This window comes from Oxyura jamaicensis, chromosome 4 (genome assembly GCF_011077185.1).
Source record: "Oxyura jamaicensis isolate SHBP4307 breed ruddy duck chromosome 4, BPBGC_Ojam_1.0, whole genome shotgun sequence".
Lineage (NCBI taxonomy): Eukaryota > Metazoa > Chordata > Aves > Anseriformes > Anatidae > Oxyura > Oxyura jamaicensis.
The window spans coordinates 10,179,861-10,202,846 of NC_048896.1; the positions used below are offsets into that span (position 1 = coordinate 10,179,861).

General features: G+C 64.6%; 3 protein-coding genes across 4 annotated transcripts; 1 reads left to right on the forward strand and 2 right to left on the reverse strand.

Moving 5' to 3' along the window:
• Positions 1 to 1,062: 1,062 nt before the first annotated feature.
• RPL36A (ribosomal protein L36a) lies at positions 1,063 to 3,738 on the forward strand. 2 transcript variants are annotated; one of them, XM_035325966.1, is made up of 5 exons: positions 1,063 to 1,133; positions 1,353 to 1,458; positions 1,628 to 1,695; positions 3,326 to 3,448; positions 3,674 to 3,738. In XM_035325966.1, the coding sequence occupies exons 1-5, from the start codon at positions 1,131 to 1,133 to the stop codon at positions 3,692 to 3,694; spliced, it is 321 nt and encodes a 106-aa protein (XP_035181857.1). In that variant the 5' UTR covers positions 1,063 to 1,130; the 3' UTR covers positions 3,695 to 3,738. The 2 variants fall into 2 exon arrangements, with proteins under 2 accessions (XP_035181857.1, XP_035181856.1); XM_035325965.1 differs by lacking the exon at positions 3,674 to 3,738 and adding an exon at positions 3,594 to 3,646 and having other exon boundaries at positions 3,326 to 3,479.
• A 929-nt stretch (positions 3,739 to 4,667) lies between these two features.
• On the reverse strand, positions 4,668 to 9,791 carry GLA (galactosidase alpha). The gene is made up of 7 exons (XM_035325957.1): positions 9,603 to 9,791; positions 9,191 to 9,365; positions 8,912 to 9,089; positions 7,556 to 7,647; positions 6,488 to 6,649; positions 6,002 to 6,199; positions 4,668 to 5,781 (listed from the first exon to the last, which is right to left on the reverse strand). Exons 1-7 carry the CDS (start codon positions 9,755 to 9,757, stop codon positions 5,518 to 5,520), a joined length of 1,224 nt encoding a protein of 407 aa, XP_035181848.1. The 5' UTR covers positions 9,758 to 9,791; the 3' UTR covers positions 4,668 to 5,517.
• A 3,620-nt stretch (positions 9,792 to 13,411) lies between these two features.
• LOC118166795 (glycine receptor subunit alpha-4-like) lies at positions 13,412 to 19,726 on the reverse strand. The gene is given in 11 exon segments (XM_035325956.1): positions 13,412 to 13,678; positions 13,680 to 13,787; positions 15,072 to 15,176; positions 15,723 to 15,872; positions 16,155 to 16,369; positions 16,449 to 16,589; positions 16,754 to 16,836; positions 16,950 to 17,173; positions 17,350 to 17,417; positions 17,622 to 17,755; positions 19,480 to 19,726. Coding segments are annotated over 11 exon segments (1,494 nt in total). The 5' UTR covers positions 19,566 to 19,726; the 3' UTR covers positions 13,412 to 13,498.
• Positions 19,727 to 22,986: the final 3,260 nt, after the last annotated feature.

Below are 22,986 nucleotides of genomic sequence, written 5' to 3' on the forward strand. Positions count from 1 at the left end.
CCCAACCAAAGGGATATTCCATACCATAGGGTGTCACACTCAGCAATAAAAGGTGGAAAAAGGAAGAAGAGGGGAGGGGTGGGCTCTCGTTGCAAAAATGTCTGTACCCCTCCCACCGGCTACGTGCGGTGAGGCCCTGCTTCAAGGACATGGTCAAGCATCGCTCATTTGTGGGAAGGAGAGAGGAATTTCTTTACTCTGCACTTCCACACAGCCTTTTCTTGTTTTGTTTAGTTATTCCCTTTCCTCCTCCCTCTTTCCCTTTCCCTTTTTCCCTTTAGTTGAATTGTTTAATTAATAATAATATTTCCTTAATATTTTTTTGTCTTTAATTAAATCATCCTTATCTCAACCCGTGAGTTGTTCTTTCCTTTACTTCTTCCCCTCCTCATCTGAGGGGGGGGAGCGAGAGAGCGGTTGTGGTGTTCAACTGCCTCGCACGGTAAAACCACCACAGGCTGTTGGGGCTGGATGTGGCGCTGGGAGAAGGGGCCGGGGGTGGTGGCGTGGGGCTGGGACGTGGGGCTGGGACGTGGGGCTGGGACGTGGGGCTGGGACGTGGGGTGGGCAGCTGGGGGCCTCCTCCTGCCCACCATATCCCCGCACCCCATGTCCCTGCGCGCCCATGTCCCCATGTCCCTGTACCCCATGTCCCCATGTCCCTACACCCCATGTCCCCATGTCCCCATGTCCCTGCACCCCATGTCCCCATGTCCCTATATCCCTGCACCCCATGTCCCCTGTCCCCTCTCCCCATGTCCCCCTGCCCCATATCCCTGCACCCCACGTCCCCTTATCCCCTGTCCCCATGTCCCCTTGTCCCCATGTCCCTGTACCCCATGTCCCCATGTCCCCATATCCCTGCACCCCATGTCCCCATATCCATGCATCCCATGTCCCTATGTCCCCATGTCCCTGCACCCCATGTCCCCTGCCCCCTATCCCCATGTCCCCCTACCCCATGTCCCTGCACCCCACGTCCCCTTATCCCCTGTCCCCATGTCCCCCTGTCCCCGCCCCCTCCCTCCACAGGGGGGCGCTCTCTCCCCCGCGCCCCTCCTCTCTATGGTCCCCGCTCCCATCTCCTTCCGCTTCCGGCTCGCTCCTTCCCGTCGGGTGCCGCCGCCAAGATGGTGGGTGCGGGCGGTCCGGGGCCGCGGGCCTGGCTCCATCCGCCGCCATCCGCCCCCGCGGCGCCTCGGCCCGGTCGCGCGGGGCGCTGCCCTTGCTGGGGGCCTCGAGGGGAGGCGGCGGGGGCAGGCGGAGGGCTCGTGGCGGCGGCGCGGGGCCTGTCCCGGCGGGTGGGGGGGGTGCGGCCGTGCTGACTGACGGGCTTCTCCCCGCTGCCGCAGGTGAACGTGCCGAAAACCCGCCGGACCTACTGCAAGAAGTGCGGCAAGCACCAGCCCCACAAAGTCACCCAGTACAAGAAGGGCAAGGACTCGCTGTATGCCCAGGGTGAGCTGCGGGGGGCGGCTGGGGGCGCTTCTGTGGCGAGCGTGCAGCTGGGGTAGGAGCGGGGCTGCTGGGCAGCTGGGGGCTGAGGCGTGCTGGTGCCGGGTGGGAGCGCACGTTGTGCTTGGTGCGTTTCTGGGGTATTGCCTAAGCATACTCGTTTTCCCTGCAGGCAAGAGACGCTACGATAGGAAGCAGAGCGGCTATGGCGGCCAGACGAAGCCCATCTTCCGCAAGAAGGTCAGTGCGTCTCCTCTCAGGCCTTGACATCCTCGCAGTCCACATCTGCCTGCTCAGCCGTGGGCTGGTTGCGTGCTCGAGCACTGCTACGGCAGCTCTGTGCTGGTAGTGGTGTCTGAGGGCTGTAAGAACACAATTCCCACCCCAGTGTGCTGTTCACCCCTGCTGCTCTGTCTCATTTAGATGTTTCTTGATCATGCTGGAGTGATGTAACGCTTGTGGAGCAGCTTCTGCAGGGATCCTGCTGCTTGAGGAGAGCATGGCCTCAATGGGAGTGATGCTTTGAATGAAAGGCGTGTTTTCCCCCTTGCTGAAGGGGAAGAATACGATCAAAGGAAAAAAAGCCTGCTGTTAGCTTTGCAGCTGTTCTCGAAGCGTTGGTAGTTTGATTTTGGAACTTGTTTTCCAGGTCTGTGAGGCCCTGCATGGCCAGGCTGCCTTCACTGGCAAGGGTGCAATAGGGTCGAAGAGTTCCCAGCTCCTGGGGGTACTGCAGAACGCAGAATGCTTTCCTTGCAGGCTGCTCGCCAAAGAAATCCGTGTCGCTGAGCCAGGAAGTCACAGTTGCTGTTCTGAGAGTCTCAAAGCAGCAGTGGAAAGAGCGGTGCATTCTGTTAACAGTGCATTAGAGCGATGAGCTGCTGCCATCCTTCCTCTGCAGTTCATGGGGTACCTGGAATTGCAGACCTACAGCATGTTTCCCCTCTGTGTGCCCCTTCTGCTAAGAGATGCAGACAAAAACCCGGAAACTTAGAGCAGGGAAGCGAAACCTGGCAGCTGGATTTGTCAGTTCTCGCACAAATGGTAGCTGTGCTTACAGAGCTACTCAGCTAGCTGCTGGGAAGCCCCGGTGTTCTGCTGGAGACTTCCAGGAAGTCTTCCAGCAGGAAGAGGAAAGGTTGGTGGCTGTTGAAGCTGACTGTGCCAGGAAGCTGGGAGGGTTAGCAGGAGATGCTCCTGCAAGCAGGGTACACAGAGCAGCAGCGCTCCCAGTTCGGCACCCCACCTGCACGCTGCCATCCCCGCTGCTGTTTCTCTCCGGCCAGCACCGTGTGGGTGAGCAGCTGGGTTTGTAACCAGTGCCTGCGGCTCTGTCCAGCCGCTCCAGCGACCTCACAGCTTTGGGTTCTTCCCTCCGCAGCCTTCCGATGAGCATCTCTTGTCGGTAGCTGCAGGTCAGCGTTCAGCATCGCCGCTCCTCCAGGGGAAGGTTTGCCAGCTTTTGGGTGGTTCTGGTGGGCTCTCTGCCGACCTCCCTGAACGCTGCCAGGGCCCGTCGTGCTGTGCACCGACCTAGGGGCCGCTCCTCGGGGCGTTTGCTGGAGCAGACTCCTCCAGGAGCCCAGTTGCTCTGAGACCAGCCCTGTCCAGAAAACGGTTTTGCCGGCGTCCTTTTTAAACACGAAGCACCGCTGCAGGTGAAGGCACGGACACGCTAAGTTCTCTTGCTGGTCTTGTAAGGTCCGGTGGTGTGTTTAATGGAGGCAGCCCAACTGCGTGGGTAGTTTCCTCTCGATGTTTCAGGAGTGAGCTGGTGAGCCTTAAGCAGCGCAGATGACAGGCTTTTCCCGAGAGTGGCACTTGCCTGCCTGTGGACGCTTGGTTCACCGATACCCTCTGCTCCTCCCAGGCCAAGACCACGAAGAAGATCGTGCTGAGGCTGGAGTGCGTGGAGCCCAACTGCAGGTCCAAGAGGATGCTGGCGATCAAGAGGTGCAAGCACTTCGAACTGGGAGGAGACAAGAAGAGAAAGGTATGTCTGTGTGCCCCGAACAGCTGGCGTGGTGGATGGTGAGGTTCTGAACACAGCTGGGGCCTGGGGGGAAGCACAGAGGCGGTGTGTCGGGTCCAGGGGTTAGCGGCAGCGGCTCTGGAGGCCTGCCTGCCCTTGGAGGAAGGGCTGTGGAAGAGCACTGTCAGACCTGGGAGAGGGTGAGATTCACTGGTGAGTCAACTCGCTGTCTCTTCCTTTTTGCAGGGCCAGGTGATCCAGTTCTAAACTCCGTCCCACATTTTGGACTTTATTAAAGTAATTGGAAGAGATCTGTTGCTTGTTCTGTCTTATCTCCCGCTTTTGGTGGGCGGGACTTGCGAGTACATTAACGCAGCTGAACAGTTTGTGACGTGGTTGCTTGGGAAGGGTTTTGTAGAAACCTTGCCCATGGCACCTCAACGGTGTTCCAAGAGGTACAGAAACGATGTCCGAGCCTGAGGCTCTGCAGACCCGTGCACCAGCAGCGTCTCTGCGTGAGCTCTGTGGTGCTGCTCTTCAGGCAGACTTGAGAACCCCTGGCAGAACGCTGCCTTCAGAAGGGCCGTGCTTAACTTCTGCAGCTTCTGTTCTCGTGCCTCTGTTACAGCAGCTGTATTTTAGAAGTGCTTCAAGCCTCTGGTGAATCTGAATCGTTGGTAGGTGAAGTAATAATTGCAAAAAGGCTTTAAAATGCCTCTTGCAGTTGTGTAGCTGCCTAAATGGCCTTTTTCGAGTGCTTGGTCTGGAGGAGAGGCAGGCAAGATGCCTTGCAGCAGCAATGGCTTTGACCCAGGAAGAACTGGGGTAACTTGAGCTCCCCTCAGCAGCCCTCACGCCTCTCAGACTGGCTGCAGCTACCAGTGGCTACCAGAGGCTACATTTGAGGAAGCGTCCTCTGCACCACCAGCCAGCGGTTACCGCAGCTCAGCGCCGAGCTGCCTCCGAGCTTCTCAGCAGTGCAGAGGAGCGGTGGCTCTGTGCACGTTAGCTCCCCCAGCTGGGTGTTCTCCTGCTGGAAGGGGATGCTGGCCTTCAGCTGCCTGCCTCCTGTCTCGCTGCTGTTGGCACCTCCTCTGAGTTACTTTCCTTAAAAGAAAACCCCCAAGCACAGCACTTAAGCATCAAGCGAGGGGTGACCGCTGAGCAGCAAAGCGTGGCGCACTTTAGGACAGGCTGTCCTGGCCGCTGGCAGCAATCCACTTAGAGGGGAACTAAGAAAAACCTTCCTCCTTTTTAGGGAACACTTTAATTGGAGTTTGTAGTCACAAAGAACAAATCAAGGCATCGTGTGGCAGTCAGCAGAGAACACACTCATACACCACAGCTGCGTAAGAACCTGCGTAACTTTAGCCTGAAGAATGCTGCCAGCAGCGAAAGAAAGGTGTTTCCTTCTGGGACGGAGTCCCCAGGGGCCCTGTGGAGAGCAGGGAGGGGAGCTACTGTCCAGAGGGAAGTGCCAGCCCCAGGTAGGAGGGCTCCTGGGGTAGGACAGAGCTCTGAGGGCTGCTCCTTAAGGCACCAGACGCATCACACAGTAAGCAGACAGCCGAGAACTGCAGTGATTCAGGCCGGTCCCTGAGTTCAGTGCGTAGAAGATGACCACACTGAGGAGGGGGTGGGCTTGCTTTGGCAGCTTTTCTGTTTTTTGGGGGCTGCATGTAGCTGTACAGCCCAGCTCGCAAAGCAGAAGCGAGGCAGCCGAGCTGCATTTCCCTAGTGAGCCCCGAGAAGAGCCGTAGGACGCCGCATCTGTGCTTTGTGTGTCCAGCCGGGGGGGCAGGGGGCGTTAATGGAGTTGCTGCCCCCCGGGGCCTTTGTAGCCCCTGGAATAGGGGAGTTAGGTGAGATAGCAGAGAAAGGGAATATAGGAGAGGAGCGACCCTTTCTGGGTTATCTCATGGCAACGGAGAGTTGGGCATTTAGGCAGAAGGTTCAAGGTCCACGGAGAAGCACTTGAGTAGTGAATGGCTGAGGACAGAACAAAGGCATCCCGCTTGCAGGAAGCGGACAGGCCTCTGGTGACAGCGCAGAATGTGAGGCTTACGAGAAGATCGCCTTTGTGCCTCCTCCTATAGCGCCACCACCTTGAGCAGCACGGTGCCTGTTGGGTTTACCTCCACACTCAGGGAGGAGACCCAGCTGTGCACCCCCCAGTCCCTGCTGCTCGGCAGGACCTGCCGGACGGAGCACACGGGGTTGCAGGCCAGCCCGTTGCCGAGGAAGGCGAGGGAGAAGGTGAAGTTCTGGGGCCCCCCGATTTCCTGCTGGTACAGCACCGCCACGGCGTAGGCTCTGCCCGACAGGGGCCGCTCCCATAGCTCGAAGTTTTTGTCCTGCCAAGGAGAAAGCAAACCACGAGGCTCGTGTTAGGGGAGGGAGAACTTAGGGTCTTCACGCCTGGGTGCTTAAACAGGCTTCAGGAACAAACGGGCCCACCAGGCTCCTGTTACCAAGCCCGGAGCACTTCTCTGTGCCACACATCCCTGGCGTCTGCTCTCTGAGGCAGCCGGCAGCCCGTGCCCCAGCGTGCACCCCCAGCTGGGTCAGCCGTACCTTGGTGATGCGGTATCCCTGCCTGCCCAGCGGATCCTGGTTGATGGCGATCACCTCTTTGTTCTGGAGCAGCCACTTGGCCTCGGGGCTAATGCGCCGCAGGTCGTTGGACATGAAGAGGGGAGCAGCCATAATGGCCCACATGGCCATCTGGGTCACCGCCTGGTCCCAGCTCAGCCCGAAGTTCCCAATCACCAGCTGTGACGGGAAAGGAAAAGCGCCCGGTGATGCTGCCTGCCGAGGAGGAACTGGGCCACCACGCTGAGCACCGGTAAATGACAGGATGCTGAGGGTGGAACCGGTTAGATAGGCTGAGCTCCAGGAGCAGGACCAGCCCGTTGGGTGGTAATTCTCTCATCAGGTGCTTGATCCTCATCAAGCCCCCTCAGAGCCTGTGTCCCCAGAGTTTCTCCCTCAAATCCCTCCCTCTGCCTACAGCGGAGGGAAGGAGTTTTTGCCGGTGCCGCACGGTGCTGCTCTACTTGCCATGTCAGGGTCGTTCCAGCCCCCTGGCCCAGCTATCTTCACAATGCTGTCCTGGTGAAGCGCCGTCCACTCCAAGATGCTCTTGATGCTGTTCCAAGAATCGTAGACATCAAAGAAGTTCCTCCAGTGATTGCAGTACTGTTTGATCTCCGTGTAATTGGGCTGCCAAAACAACGAGCGTCATTAGCCAGAGAGCTTGTTTGTGCAAGGTCAAGACTGTACACAAAGCTAGGCTGCATCGGGAGTATTTTGGGGGAGGACTATTAGAATACCTTCCATCGCCAGCTAATTTAGCATGTGTTGGTTCCGTGGGATGCCTTAACCAATAACTCCAGCCCGCCGTGCTCCGCACAGTGCTATCCCCATCGCTTCCCCTGGGAGAGCAGCCATGGCCACCGAGCTCTGTTAGAAAATCCCCTCAAACCAAACCTCACCAAAGGTGGGATGGGAGCGGTGGCACTAAGGTGTGACACTACTAATTACTGCAGCTTCTGGGGTTTACACCCTTCGGTGACTAATGCCTTTATCTCTGTGGGAGGGACGGCCACATCCTGTCCTGGCAGCGTGGGGCAGCCAGCTGCGGGTGGAGAGCAGAACATCAGTCACGGACCCTGGCTGGCAAAAACGCGCTGATAACCACCACAGAGGATTCCTAATAAATGGGCTGCCCTGAAACTCTTTCCTGGTCCCTTGAGGCAAGGCTGAGCCTGCAGCATGCTGCACAGCGGAGCGGCCAGGAGGAATAACACCGAGCTGTTTGCTAGCTGTGCCCGCACTGCTGGCATCGTGTTGCTCAGCTCCACGGAGACAAAGCAGAAGGACGCTGCGGATCTTCAGCTGGGCTGTGCCTCCAGCAGCCTGCACGCTGCAGGATCCTACTCAGTTCTCAGCAGAGCAGTGACTCGCCTCAGGTGTACCTCCGGGCTGCAGAGGAAAAGAGTTTTTCCTCCACCTTGCAGTCCTGTTCCCTGTCAGAGAGCGGCGAGTTCCCTGGGAGGCTGCTCTGCACTCTCAGCGCTTTCCTGTTGCTCCCGCTGTGCGATGCCAGCCCCGAGAAACGCTCCTTACCTGCTGCATGGGCCTCAGGTAGAAAGGCCATTCGCAGGAGTACACGATGGGCCTTCCAGTCTTGTTCAGGGCCAGAGACATCCTCCTGTAACCTAAGGGAACAGAGCAGACAGGTTACACCATCTCCTGGGTCACACAGAACTAATCCCGTGTCACAGGTTCGGGTTTCAGTTCAACTCTTGCGAAATGGGGGCTGAACAAGGCAGCCAGCCTCCTGCCTCGCAACAAAAGGCGAGCTTCACCGCCTTGCTACAGGTCCTGCTGCTCTGCGACTGAGCCCTTTGTACAGTCCTGGTTTTGTTGGGGATAGAGCCCTGGGAAGAGGCTGCGGTTTTGCTGTGTGGTGGTGGTTTTTTTTCCTGCAAACGCCTGGGAAATACACGTTGGTATCTGTCAAGCTGCTGGGTACGGCTTCAGCAGTTAACGTTGCAGGCATATGTCCTTAGGAAGGACTTGTGCCATGTGGACTGGGCAGGAATGCAAAGCCACTAGTTTTGTCCTGCCCTTGTCCCCAGACAGCCCTGCTATGTCCCTTTTAATCAGCAGAGGGGGAATGAGGAGCCCGCTCTCTCTCCTGGAACCACTTCAGGATCGCACCTGGGTTACACACAGGATCCAACAAGAGCTTCCCGCTTAGCTGCTGCCTGCGGTGCTGAGCTGGGCTCCTGGCCCCAGCAGCCAGCATACGCCGCACCAGCTGGCTTTGACGGGATCGTCACTCGGGCAGGATCCCTCTGCCAGACCCAGCCAGGACCATAGGATTCCCGCTGCCAAGCGCCGTGGTGCTGACTGTGCCAGCAGGGAGAGCCCAGTCAACAGAAAACCATCTTCCGAGCCCCAGGAGGTTTTTCACACCAGAACTCTCTTCAATTTTTGCTGTTAAAAGCCCTGATAACTGCCCTTTCTGTGGCTGATGCAAGCTGTTCGAGCTTACAGCCGATCCATTACGGCACGGCCCCACCGAGGGACTGAGGGTTAAGTGTGTGAAGTGTTCTGAGCTCTCCGGTACAGGCACTCCAGAAGGGCAAAGCCTCTGTGGTGCCACGAGCTGATGCAGCACTGCGCAGAGCCCCCAGAGTACACAGGCGGTGTTTGCTCAGCACCACGCAGCCTCTGGTGTTAGAAAGCTGCTGCCTCAAGCCCTGCCTGCGAGCGAAGCTCCAGGAGGGGCCAGGCTGAGCAGCCAAAAACCGCTTGGGCCAGCAAAACCCGCGGCCTTCGAGAGAGCAACCTTGAGCTCGGGAACACAGCCCCCTACCTGCTTCTGTAAGCAAATCCCTCAAACGAGCGTGCTCAGGGAAAAGCGGATCCCCGGAGGCTCAGGACCGCCGCTGAGCACCTTGCCTGCGCGCCCACCTTCTGCCAGCAGCTCCAGCGAGCCGGAGTTGCAGCCGTCGAACTTGAGCAGGTCCACGCCCCACGAGGCGAAGGTCTGGGCGTCCAGCTCGTAGTGCCCGTAGCTGCCGGGGAAGCCGGCGCACGTCTCGTTCCCGACGTCGCTGTAGATCCCCAGCTTCAGCCCCCGCGCGTGCACCTGGGCTCGGGAGCAGACAGAGGCCAAGGGTTCGCGCACCGGCCCCGAGGCCGCCTTCCCCCCGGCCTCCCCGTCCCGCCGCGCTCCCGGCGCTCACTCACGTAGTCCGCCAGCCGCCGGATGCCACCGGGGAAGCGCCGGGGGTCCGCCCGCAGCCTGCCGCGCTCGTCCCGCGTGGGGGCCGCCCAGCAGTCGTCGATGCACAGGTACTGGTAGCCTGCGTCCCGCCAGCCCTCCGCGGCCATCACGTCGGCCATCTCGGTGAACAGCTGCTCGCTGCGGGCGGGAGCACAGCAGGGCTCGGCACCCGGTACCGGCACACCGGGACAGCACCCCCGGGACACCGGCACACTGGGCACCCCGGTACCGGGACAACGGCACCCCCGGTACCGGGACACTGGCACACCGGGACACCGGCATTCCCAGTACCAGCACATCGGGCACCCCGGTACCGGGACACCGGCACCCCCGGGACACCGGGCACCCCCAGCCCCCGTGTCCCCGTGGCCGTACCTGACGCAGCGGCGGGGCTGCGCGCTGCAGTCGGTGCCGCAGAGGAAGCGCTCCCAGTGCAGCCAGCCCATGGGCGGCGTCCGCGCCACGCCGTTGTCCAGCGCCGCCGCCGCCGCCGCCAGCACGGCCCCGAGCAGCAGCGCGGCCGCCGCCATGCCGGCACCGGCGGGTCACGTGGCGCTGGGGGGGGGGTCACGTGGGACGAAGGGCGGCGGTGCCCGGCCCGCCTCGCTAGGGGGCTCCGCCGCCCCGCGCCGGGGCCGGAGATGGCAGCGGGGCGGCGGGGCCGGGCTGTGCCAGGCGCGGGGCGAGCTGAGCGCTCAGGTCCTCGCCCTGCCGTAGAAGCCCTCAGGCGGTCCCACGGTCACATCCATGGAAGGCACCTCGGAGACCGCCGTGCCCAGCCCCCTGCCGCAGCGGGTCCCCGCGGCGGGTGCCCCCGTAGCCATCCAGAGCAGGCTGCCCACGTACGGGCCTCGAATGCCTCCAGAGGGGACCCCGCAGCCCCCCGGCAGCCTGTCCCAGCCCCGTCACCCTCACGGTGAAGGCGTTCTGTGGCATGTTGGTGCAGATCTGCCTGGGCTCCATTTTGTGGCCGTCACCCCTTGTCCTGTCCCCACTGGGAGGAGGTTGGCCGAGCCCCTCTGTGCCCCGCACAATTGCCCAGCTCCAGGCCCGGTCCCTAGGCCATGTCCTGCAGGTGTGGTCAGTCCGTCCCAAAAGCCGTCTGTCTGTCCCCGTGTCCAACACCCGTCCCCCTCCTGTTGGTCCAGGGATGCTTTTTCAGCAGAAAAGCTTGGTCCCGTCTGACCTCCCCTTGCTGTCCTGGGACCGTCCCCGCAGCAAGGCGGGCGGCTGGGTGGGTGCTGTGGCTCTAGCAGGGCTCCCCAGCCCCATTTTGGGGTGAGAACCAACAAAAGGGCAGAGCCAGGCACCGGATGGTGCTGCCAGGCCTCCTGCAGGGGGCTGGCACCGGGGGCTGGCGGGGAGCAGGGCAGGAGGCGCCAGCACCCCTGGGCGCACAGGAGCAGGAGGAGGCGGGTTGCACGTGTCCGTGGCTGCCGGGCCGTGAGCGTCCCGCTGGCAGGCCGTCAGGAAGCTGCCGGCACCCATTATGCTGATTTTACTATCCGGGAGTCACGTTAACCCGGTGTAACTCCATTAACTTCAATTTACACCGGCAATTAACTCAGCCACGGCTGCTGGTCCCGTGCCCACGGCTGCCTCCTGCGGCAGCCAGGACGTGTCCCGAGCGTGCGGCACCGTGCGGGAAAGGGAAAACCGGCCCCAGCGGAGGGCTGTGGGCTCTGTGGGGGACAGAGCCGCCTGGGCTGGCTGCTGCCCCGGGGCACAGGGACACACCAGAGCCATCGGCTGGAGAGCAGCCGTGCGGGTGTCGCAGTAGCTCAAGCTGGGCTGCTGGAAGCACTGGGCAGGGGCTGAGGGCTGCTGCTGGCCCCAAAAAGCTCCTGGGGTGCCCACGGCGCCGTGGGGTGGCAGTGCTCCCCTAAACATTCACCACCACGGTGCCAGAAGTGAGGGCCCCCTCCTCCTGGCTGCAACCAGAGCATGCCATTGATGCAGTTTATCTTATGCTGACATTTTTTTTACTATTTCCATTTTTCTGGGAAGCACTGGGTCTTGGAATCAGGATGATTTAGGGCCGAGCCTTCCTTTTCTACCCAAACAGACCCCATGTGCCCAGACCTGCTGCTCGGTAAAGGAGAGCAGCGAGGGCAGGCAGGGAGGAACGCGGGAGCGTCGCAGGGTTTGGTTTCTCCCAGCAAAAGAACAAACCAGGCTCCGAGCCCGCATGCCTGCGCCTTGCCTGCTGCCCTCCCCACTGCAGAAACCCTCGCTGGGGGCCAGTGGGGCGATGGGGCTGCGAGGTACGGGGCGCCCAACAGAGCCGATCTGTGAGGCTTGGCCGGGAGCACAGAGGGAGATTGATGCTTGCTTGCGAGCTCGGCCGTCAGCTGCGAGCTCTGCCTGCCCCCACGCCAGCTGGGGACAGCAGCGCTGGCCCAGGGTGGCACCGCGGGGCTGGCGTAAGCCCCCGGGACAGCTGGCAGTGCTCTGAGGCTGGCGCCTGCCCAGGACACGCAGGGAGGCTGGGACACTCGATGTATCGGGGCGTCCGAGCTCCACCATGGAGCTGGAGACCCCCCCGACCCCATATCTGTCCCCACACACACACCTTGGGTCCTGTCCCGCAGGCAGGACAAATCACCCTTGGGGGTAACGAGGTCTGGGCATAATTGCAGGGCTGCTGCATCCTCGTCCCTGCCTCCCTCCCGCAGCCGGGAGCTGGAGCTGGATCAGGCCACGGGGTCCTGGGCAGAGAGAGACCCCCAGCACACCTCTGAAAATCCCAGAAAGGTTTTTATTTGTGTTTGAAGATCGAGGCTGTTTAAAATCCTGCAGGTGCTGGAGGGTTTTGTGGCCACCAGGCGCCTGTGGGTGCTGCCCACGTGCCGGCATCACCTCCCGATGGGCTTCCCCCAAAAAGCAAGTCTCCGAAGGCTGTCTGGGATGGGGCAGCAGCAGGAAGGGGGCACCCAGCGATGGGCTGGAGCCATCCCAGCCATCCTGCTGGGCCCTGCCTGCCCCCGGGGCCGCTTCTCCTCCACTTGCCCAGCTGTGAAATGGGTGCGCGTGGCTCAGAATGGGGGGGGGGGGGGCTCGGCAGCGGGGTGTGGGGCGTGAGGCTGTGCTGCAGGTTACTGGGGAGAGGCAGGGGGCAATGCCTGCAGGGGGGCAGGAGGGAAGCCGGGGGCTGGGGGTGGCATTTCTGCCTGGCTGGCTTCATGGAGCTGCGTCACCCCCCCGCCTGTGTCCAGGTCACCGGGTGCCCTTGCTGTGCCGTGGTGGCACCGGGGCCTCTCAGGAATGGGACAAATCCCATCCCCATCCTGCCCTGCCTGTGCCCGCTCGGGGGGCTGTGGGGGGATGGATGCCGGGGGGCTGCAGCAAACCACCCCACCGAGGACGCGAGCCCCGCCTGGGCTTGCTGTGAGCAGGGGGAAAGGAGAGCATCAACACATTTCTCACCACAGGGCCTACAGAAACGTTGCCTACTGCTTTTATTTCCAGCTAAGCACGGAGGACATCCAGGTTCGGAGGGCTGGAAGCCTTGCTGAGGGTTCAGGTGCTCTCCGGTGGAGGAGCAGCTGGGGTGAACCTGCCCGGGGACACCACACCTGGGGGCTGGACTGGGGCTGGGGGAAGGAAACTGGGGGCCGGGGTCAGCGAGGCTGGGGCGATTTCACCCCCTGCTCTCTGCTGCTGGCACCGCGGTGACGTGCCGCCACCTCCTCCCGAGCAGCACGGCCGCATCCTGCGGTGGCTGCTGCTGCGGAGATGCCGCCACCGCTCTGCTCCTCCAACCCCAAACCCCCCTCAGCAGAGGGGCTGCGTGCCCCATCCTGCCCGGGGTGCCGAGCAGCTCAGCCCGGGGGCTGTGTGCCATCCGTGTTCCTTCACCATCCGTGGGACCAGGGCCCTGGCAGGGCAGGTGGCAGCTGGGGATGGGGAAGGACATCACAGACATCGCTCCTGGGACACGTGCCCTGGAGCAGGGGCAGCGCTGGGCTCTGCAGCGGGAAGCGTCCCCGGGTAGCGGTGCCCTCCCAGCAGCTCAGCGTCCTGGGGTACCCGGGGTGGAAGCCACACATGGGGCAGGAGGGTCCCCTTCCCCAGCTGGCCACGGGGACCTGGTCCCCTCCCTCAGCACCCAGAGGGACACGGGGGGGCTGCCGCGTGTCCCCGCTCCGACACCCAGCCTGGGTGTGCCGCTGCTCCGAGGTGTGACAGACACAAACGTGGCTCTGGCTGGGCTCCTGGCCTCTGGGCACCCGGGGGGGTCTGGCCGAGAGGCAGTGCCTCGTTTTCGGGCCTCAGGGCACCGGGTGGATGTCCTCCGAGCGCAGCACTTTGTAGACGACCCAGTAGAAGATATTGAAGACCAGGAAGGTGAAGGGGAAGACGGCTCGGGAGATGGTGTCGATTCGCTTGGCGCGGTCGACGTAGCGCCTGCGGAGGGTCTCCTCTTCCCGCAGCAGCGCGCTGGCCGGGGGGGGGGCTGAGGATGCCGGGACCCTCCCCAGGACCCTCCTTCGCCTGCAGGCAGTGGCCCAGCCCGTAGCCTCGGAAGTAGAAGCGGCTCTCGCGGACGAGCTCTTCCTCCTGGCGGGGGAAAGCGCCGTCAGCCCGACACCAAACGGGGAGCGGGTGTGTGCTGGGGATGTGTGTGTGCCCCCCGTGTGTCTGGGACCCCCAGTGCCCACCCGGGTGCCTGGCAGCCCGGCTCTCGGCACAAAGGTGCTGGGGTGAACTGGGGGAGGTGGAGTCCCGGCCAGCAGCACCCGCACTCCTCCCCGACAGCCGCGCTTCGTTAGCGAGCTGCTTCATTAGCAAGCCACGCCAGCCTGCTCTTTGTGGGGCTTCGCATGTCTCCGTGGCTCTCCACGGAGCCCCGTCCTCGCTCTGTGCCCACACAGCGTGGGTGCAGGCTCCCAGTGCCACCTCCGACCGGCGCTGCCCTCCGAAGGGCCCGTGCGAAGGGCAGCACGCAGCGTGGGCACCCGGCCGGCCAGGGGGCTCTCATGCGGAGAGCCGGCGGCCGCGGATCTTTATTTAACTCGGCAATCTGCCGGCTAAGCAAGATTTCCCGGTGGGAAGAGCAGCAGAGGCTTAAATCGCTGAGACGAGTCCTTGTGTGCAGCTGAGGTGTGCTCCCCTGCCGCAGCGGGATGGAGCCGCCTGCCCCCGTGCCCCCAGGGAGCCGCAGCCATTCCCCAGCCCCAGCGGGAGCAGCCGGGGGGCTTTGCCCGTGCTGCATTTACAGGGGTGCAGGGCTGGCCGTGGGGTGCTCGGAGAGGGCTGGAGCGGCCCCGCAGCTGCACGGGCTGGGTGTCCTTGTCCCTCAGCATCCCGCCGCACGCCCGGGAGCCTGCCCTGTGCCACTGCCCCTGCCTTGTCTCCTCCCCACGTCTCCGGCTGCCAAGTGCCCACGTGGCCCGAGCATGCACACAGTGGTGGTGTCCCTGCAGGGAGAAAATGCCCCGAATCTGCCTGGGCTGGGTGAAGCGGGCAGGGAGAGCCCTCATCCTGCTCTGGGTGCTGGCAGGGAGCCGAGGAGCAGCCTGGCTCTCCATCACCCCAGCCTGGTTCACACCACTGCAAGGGGGCTGCGTCGGCCTTGTTTCACGGCCGGGGAAGCTGAGGCACGGAGCTGGGTGTCCCCAAGGAGCTGGCAAAACCTGCCACATCCCCTCCCTCTCAGATCTGCTTTCGGCCCAGGGACGGGTAGCTCCATCCTACGGCCGTGTGCCCTGTGGAGATCACGGCCCTGCTCCTTCCTTGCACCCCCGCCGGCCGGCAGAGCTCTCCGGGGGGCTCCTTTGGGGCAGTGGGGGGACGTGGGGGTGCGCTGCGCTGCCCGGGGGCTGCCCGAGGGTTGTGCTTTACCCTGGAGCTGGAGAGCTGCGAGAGCGTCGCGTAGGTGTGCTCGCCGCTGTGCTGGCTGCTCAGCTGCTGCAGGGACTCGAGGCTGGCCGTCCCGCTGCTCAGGCCCTTTTGGTGCGCACCAAACAGAAACAGGACAGCGGGTGACCCATGGCTCTGCCCCGGCCGCGGGGACGCGCGGGCAGGGAGCAGCCGAGGGGCAGAGAAAGCCCCTGGAGCAGGAGGTCTCGTGCCGAACGGTGTCACCAAGGGCGTGCCAGGAGGGTGCCGGCTGCCTTCCCTGAGCGTCGCACGGGGCGGGTGCCTGAACTGATGGCTGGATGGAGGGGGGCTCTGCGTTCCCATGCGGCCCGGCCCCGGGTGCCCTGTCCCTGGGCAGCACAGCCCGGTGCCACCAGGTCCTGGAGCTGTTTCCCTGCCCTGACACAGCGGCGAGCTTCTGCTGCCACCGCGGCCGTGCCTGCCCTGGGGGAGCTCGGCGTGCCTCAGCCCCACGCATCCCCACGGGGCACGGAAATGCTCGGGGGGTCTCCGGGCAGGCAGAGGGGCTCCATGCCCACGGGTCCCCGAGGTGCCGGAGGGGACAGCCCTGCAGGCACGGGGACGGCAGCCCTGAGGACGGGGACATGGTGACAGCGGCGGGGAGGCACTCACCATCCTCTGCCGCCGCTGGCGCCGCCGCAGGCGCATGAACTCCTTGTGCTGCCGGGACACGAAGTTGACGGCGGCGTACTCCAGCAAGGCGGCGAAGACGAAGAGCAGGCAGACGGCCATCCAGATGTCAATGGCCTTCACGTAGGAGACCTGCAAGGGGACAGGGGGTCAGAGACGGGGGTGTCCCACAGCCCAGCCGCTGCTCCTGCCTCCACCGAGTCCCTCCCCGTCCTCGCAGTCGCACCATCCGCAGCTTGGAGCAGTCCCCTGCAGCTGCACGCCCAGGACCACGCGTGCCAGAGCTCGTCCATCCAGGCGGCACCGCGTCCCCCCCACCGGCACGCAGCCGGCGAGGCTCCGGGGACCCCTCCCCAGGACAAGGCTGTCCCCACCCTGGGGCTGTGGGGCCACCAGCGTGTCCCCAGCGCTGACCTTGGGCAGCGAGGCGCGGGAGCCGGCGCTCTGCGTGGTCATGGTGAGCACGGTGGTGATGCCCAGGCCCACCCGCGCCGGCGCCGCGTCCATGTTGATCCAGAAGGAGACCCAGGAGAGGATGACGATGAGCAGGCTGGGGATGTACATCTGGATCAGGTAGTAGCCCATCTGCCTCTCCAGGTGGAACTTCACCTCGATGCAGGTGAACTTGCCTGCGGGGAAAGGACGGAGGGTGAGGGGGGCCCCCGTGCCGTGCCGGGGAGGGTGGCCGAGGGTCCGCGGGGCGCTGACCTGTGTTGTAGTACTTGGTGCAGTAGCCCAGGTCCTTCTCGTCCCTGAGGATGAACTGCGGCAGCGTCAAGCCCTCCGCCACCTGCACGGCCTCCTGCTCCTCCAGCCACTCGAAGATCAGGTCGGTCATGGTGTAGCCGACTGGGGAGGTGACGGAGGGAGCCGTGGGGCAGGGGGACGTGCACCCGTTCACCCCCACCCCAAATTACCCCTCCTTCACCCTCACCTCCCCCAGAAGTAGGGAGATACCAGAGGGATGGGATGGGGTGGGGTGAAACAGGCCTTGAACCCCTCCAGATACTCACAGCTCTCCAGCTGCATCGTGCACGTCTGGATGTCCATGGGGAAGTTCTTGAGGTCCATGGGGCAGGACAGGATCAGCGTCAGCCTGGAGGAGGCAGACAAAAGGAGGGGATTGCTGAAAGCTGCCTAACAGGGGGCAAGAGGAAAGCTTCTCCTCCCTCCCTCAGCCCCGGAGGAGAGGGGCTGAGCCCACGGCACCTGATGCTGTAGAGCACGTTGCCGTTCTTGAAGATGCGCAGCAGCTTGTTGTCGGTGGTGACCTCGTGGAAGTTGGCCCCTTTCTCGTTGGCGAAGAACAGGTCCGGCTTCCAGATGGAGTCGAGCATGGAGGGGTCGAGGTCGAGGGAGTCGTCGGGGTACTCGCGGTAGGCCAGGCGGGGGTCGTTCCACTGCTGCCGCAGGAAGACGTTCACCCGGTAGTCCTGGGGCAGAGGCACGGCGTCAGCAGGGCACGAGGAGGAGGAGGAGGAGGAAGGTGGGGAGGAGGAGGAGCAGCGAGGTGCTGCCTGCAGCACTCCCCACGGCCCTGTGGGCGCCGGGCCTCCCGCATTCCCCAGGAAAGCGCCCCCAGGAGAGGAGCCCCCGGCGAACCCCTCACCATGGTCGTCTCGGTGACGGAGCCGAAGCTGTTGATGAAGATGTTGCACGTCACGTTGACGGGCGGACCTGGAAAACAAGCAGGCAGCGAGCAACCTCTCGCTGCTGGCCGGGAGAGACCAGCACCACGGGGACGCGGGCAGGGACCCCGCACCCTGTGGGGACCCCCACAGCCCGCCGGGGAGAGCCCCCCGGGCCCATGCCCGTCCCCTGGGGCTGGGCAGCTGAGAGCGGGTGGCTGTCGGGTCTGGAAGCCTCACGCCCTCCCCTTACCTTTGAAGTTGGGTCGAATCCGGGCATCATACCCCGACGTTCGTCCCATGAGCTTGTCCAGGAAATCAGAGGGCGACATGGGCTGGGGCGAGCCGCGGGAGGCGGATTTGATCTCCTCCCTCCCTGAGACCAGCCTGCGGGGTGGAGGGGGCCGGTCAGACGTTTCTCACCCATGTCCGAGGGTGCCCCAGCGAGGCGGGAGCCCCCAGGAAGGTCTGGGGCCGGGTGCCCGTGGTGGGGATGGGGCACGGCGGTGATGGCCCCGTGCCATGGGCTCTGGGAGCTGGCAGGCACTGGGGAGAGCCAGGAGCGTGTCCTTCAGGATCAAGCACCAGCCCAGCCCACGAGGAGCTGACAGGAGCTCTCCCACGCATCTCCCAAGGATGATGGAGGCTTATTGAAGCTGACCTTGGGGGGGATGTTTTCACGAACGCCTCTTAGCCTGCCAGCTCCCCTCCTTCCACTAGTCTCTAGCGATCATTTCAAGGAACAATGCGAGAGACAAGCCGCTCACCACATGGCCGGGCATGCGGCCGTGGTGGAGAGGAATTAGCTGGAGACCTCCGGACACAAAGGGAGCTTTGAGAGCGCTGCTGGCGTGTCCGGCTCCTGCTCGGCGCTACGGACCCCGTTACCACAAGCACGGCGCGATGCAGGGGGCTGGGAACCTCGGGGACCTTGGGCAGGGCAAACCTGCCCTGTGTTTCCTAAGTGGGGACGGGCGGTGGAGAGTGCCCGAGCCTGGGCTTGGACCAGAGCAAAAGGCTGGGAGGAATTGTGCCCCCACCAGCTGCTGGGAGGTGCGCCTCTCGGAGCGGGGCGAGGAGGAGGAGGGCTGCAGGAAGGCAGGGAGCAAGGAGTTAAGCCACATGGCCGTGAGCCGCGTCCTCCTCCGCTGGGGAGGAAGATGAGGGCTGTCCCTGGAGCGTGCGGGAGGAAGGCTCCCAGCTACCTCCCTGGAGGCTCAGCCCCTCCAAGCAGCCCGGGCCACGCTCGCACCTGGGGGCTGCGCAAACGCGAAGCCTTCCCGGGGCTCTGCTGCAAGCTGGCGGCCGTGCACCTCCCCTGGGCACCGCGCTGGGCTTCTGGGGCGCTGCCTCCCCCGGGGACGCTGCTGCTGACCCGGCAGGGCACCGGCAGGCCCCGCAGCTCAGCACCTCCGTGCTGCCGGGGCTGGAGAGGGCTCACGGCTGCCCAGGAATGTCCTGATCCCAGCAGTTTCTGCACGCGGTGGCATGTGGATGCAATCCCCCCCTCCCCGCCACAAACACTGCAGTCCCCCCCGTGCCACTCCGGCTGTACCGGGGATGGGGACCGTGTGCTGGGACGGGGAGCGGGCTCAGCCCCGGGGGCACCGCAGCCCCCCCAGCCCGCTCCCTGCTCCCCAGGGACACAGGTCCCCTGCCAGCCCCCTGCCCGTCCCGCCGGCCCCTGCCTCCCACCTCGTCCCAGTGGCGCCCAGGTTGGCAGGGAGGGGACAAAGGGACTCGGGGGCCTTGGGTCCTGCACCCAGGGGGCTGCTCCCGCACCCATGGGCACCCACTGGCCTGGGCCACCTGGGGGCTGAGGCAGGGACCACCCTGAGCCTCCCCCCAAATAAAGAACCCCAAACTGATGCACCAGGGCTGCACCCTGCTTCGGGGGGACGGGGGCTCGGCTGCATTCGGGGGGCTCCCAGGGAAGGGCTCGGTGGCGGGGGTGTCCCCAGGGGTGGCCCGGGGGACATCCAGCTCCCGGAGGTGACATCGGGCTGGGGGGGTGGGTCCGGGTCCCGGCGGGGATAGCCCAGAGGGGGGGGGGGGTCCCGGCGGAGGGCCGGGCTCCCGGGGGACACCGGGGGGCGCCGCGAGGGGCTCACCTGAGCGGGCCGCGCCGGGGCAGGAGGCAGCCGAGGAGGAGGAGGAGGAGGAGGAAGGCGAGGGCGCCGGCCCGGAGCGCTCCCATCCCGCAGCCCGCAGCCCCGCCGCCCCGGGCTCACGGGCATGACCCGGCCGGCGGCGGCGGCTCCCCCGCTCCCGATCCCGCAGCACCGGGACCGCCGCCGCCGCCTCCCCCCGGCCGGCCCCGCTCCTCATAGTCCGGGGCGAGCGGGGTGGGCGCCGGCCGGCTGCGGCCACCGGGAGCCGGGCGGAGCTTCCCCGGTGCGGCGGGGAGGAGGCGGGCACGGCGGCCGGGAGCCGCCCGCCCCCGACCCCCCAGCCCAGCCCCGCCGCCTCCGGGGGGCTCCGACCCCGAAGCCCACCCCCGTTCCCCCTCTCCGCCCGTCCCGGACCGCGGGGAAGCGCCGCCGTGCACCGGCACCGGGAGCCGACGGGGCGGTCCTGGAGGGGGCGTCCCCCCCCTCAAGGGACCCCCGGGGCTGGGGGGAGAGGAGCCGGGCCGGGGGGGGCTGCCGGGGGTCGGGAGCCGGGGGTCGTGGCAGGGTGCCCCGGGGAGCAGCAGCGGGATGGGACCGAGGGATGGGATGGGGCTGGGGGACGCGCTGCGGGGGTGCCTGTTCTGGGGGCTGATCCAGCTCTGGGCTACCCCATAGGGGCAGGGACCCCGGAGGGGCTCAGCACCCTTCAGTGGGTGCCCAGCGCTTGCTTTTGCCGGGGGCCTGGCAGATGGGACCCCCTTGGTGAGCTTTGGGAGGCGATGTGGGCAGTGGGGTGTGCGTGGCGGGGGGGCTGCGGTGCCTGCCAGCAGAGGGAAACTGAGGCAGGGGCTGGGGAGCTGCTGGCATCGGCTGGGCTCGCTGGGGCTGCTCGGCCGCCTCTGTCCCAGCCCCCGGGGCACCCGGCCGAGCCGCAGAGCCTTGCCCCTGGGCCCAGGCAGCCTGTGATTAACTCGCAGGGAAGCAAATAGGATTTCAAAAGGGAAAAAAGCGCAGAATAAATGATTCCCGGCGGACACGCCGTTCAGGTTTCAATTCACCCTGCCGTGCCTGGCTCGGCTCATTTATTTGTATTAATTACGCTGTGGCAATGGCCAGGAGCTGCCGCACGAAGCCCTCGCTGTGGGGAGCGGTGCGGGACAGCCAGCGATGTCCCAGAGGAGAGGTGCGGGGAGCCCCCGGGCCCCAGGGCGAGGGGGGGGGGGGGGGGGGGGGGGCATTTCGGCAGCCCGCGGCTGGGCTCTGCGGTGGCTCCTCAGAAAGCTGGCGCAGGCTTTCGAGAGCTCCCCGCTGGGCGCTGTGGCGAGGAAACGTGACTGAGGCTCGCCGTGCGCAGCAGGGTCTGGGGGGGAGTCTCCAGCGAAGGGGCGAGGGCAGGGGGCTGCAGCCCACGGCGGGGGGCATGTAGCTGCGAGGCGGCACACGGCAGCCCTCCCGCCCGCTCGCCAGCAGCCCCGGAGCTGGGAGCAGTCTCCTCCGATTACCGTTGCCATTAACGTTTGCGGGGCCGCGGCGCTGGGATCCGGAGCCCGGGGCGCCGAGCAAGCGCACGCTGCACGACAGCTCCTCTTCCAGAGGCTGTCCCAGCTAACCCGAGCTGACACCGGCTGCAGGAGGGGGGCCAGCCTAACCTCTCACCCCCTGGGGAAACTGAGGCACGCGCAGCATGCCTGCGCCCCTTATTCCCCGAAGAGCAGCACCAGGTGGTTTTCCTGCCAGCAGCGAAGCCCCGGAGGCAGGGTGCTGGGACCTCGCCAGCCCGGTGCAGAGCCGGGGCTGGCAGCATGGCGCTCCCCGGGGATGCCCCGTCCCTGCCCCGTGTCCCCGTGTCCCCGTGTCCCCGTGTCCCCGTGTCCCCGTGTCCCCGTCACGCTGCGGCGGCTGCCGGGGACGGTGTCAGGCGCTGCTGATGGCAGAGACGCAGGCAGCAGAGGTTGGGGCTGCTAAGGCAGGGAGGAAAACATTTATTTATTAATTTATTTTTGATTCCTTCTCCTCCCCTGTCTCTGAGCCCACGTCAAACTGCTCCCCTGGGGCCCGACTCCTGCCCGCAGCAAATGTGCCTGGCTCCAGAGCCTCCAGGGGGGCTCTGCCAATGCACCCCGCCTGGGCCCTGACCCCTCGCTGCTGCTCGGCCCCCGGATTGCCACCTCTCTGTATTTAATCCTGCCTGGTAAATGTTGTACTGACTTCCCAGCCAACGCAATTTCAAGTGGCTGAGTGATTAAACTCCTTGAAAACATCTTTTTTTAAAAAAACATTTTTTTCACAGAAAAGGTTGATGGGTGCTTCAGCTCGATCTGGGGATGAACTATTGCCTCTGAGATCAATTCTGTGCCACGAGTGCCATGGGGAAGAGGGAGGGAGGCAGGTGAAGGAGGCGATTTGCTCTGGGAACACGGCCCCAGACAGTCCCCGGGGTGCCTGAAATGTGAGGGGCAGGAGCTTCGGGGGGACACAGCTCCGTGGAGGGCTTGACACAACGTGCTGCAGCTCGCCTGCTGCCTGAGGGGCTCCAGGAGGGAGGATTCTCCCCACAGCCCCTCTCGGCTGCTGCACGACCATGTGGGCACCTTGGGGAGCCCCCAGGTGTGAGGAACACGCACCCCGGTGCCCAGAGCCAGCTCCGGCCTTGTCCCTCCCTGCTGCTGTAGGACTGGAAATTTACTGCAGAAGCGAAGGCGTCCCCGGGCTGGACACGGGCAGCTGCCCACTGCGCAGACGTTTGGAGGCATCTCACCGGGTGTGAGATTGCTGCTGCATCTAGACCTTCCCGAGGGTGCCTGCGCGGGGCTGCCAGCCCGCTGCTCGCCCCGGCGGCCGGCGTGTGCCCAGCTGGGGGCTTCTGTCTTCGTCCAGCTTCCCGGAGCCGCACGGGTCCCCACGTGTCCCACAGAGGCTGCGCCATGGGCTGGGAGCGCTTTCCTGGCTGAGGGACAGGGCTTCTCCTCCAGTGCTGCTAAAGACAGGGCCCTGGGGCTGTTTACACGGCTCAAAAAAGTCAAAATTTGGCCATTTCTGCCACGTCCCTGTTTTTCTAGGGGAAGGTGCCATGTGGCAGCTCAAAACGAGCCCTGCTTTCAGGAATTTAAGCCAAACGTCCTGACTTTGAAGCTGCCAGAAGAGACACTTGCAGCGGGACACGCCTGGAGCCAAACCCCTGTGGTTTCTGGGGAAAGTCCGACGTGGTTCACGCTCTCCTGGGGGCACAGGGGTCTGCCCAGGAGGCAGGGGGCAGGGGCTGGCGGGCACCTGGTGCCACCGGGACGCTGCGCCTCGGCCAGCCGGGCAGGGCGGCCACAGAGGAGATTGCAAGGTGAATCGGGACGTCGGTCCCAACTCCCGCTAACGCCGCTCTCCAGCTCTGTGGCGCTTGTCCAAGCTAAAAATACCCCTGCTGCTGGTACGGCGCGGGGCGCGCGCTGCATGCGGCGGCTGCAGAGGGATGCTCCGCGCCGCCGGACCCGCCAAGGGCATGGGGCTGGGCTC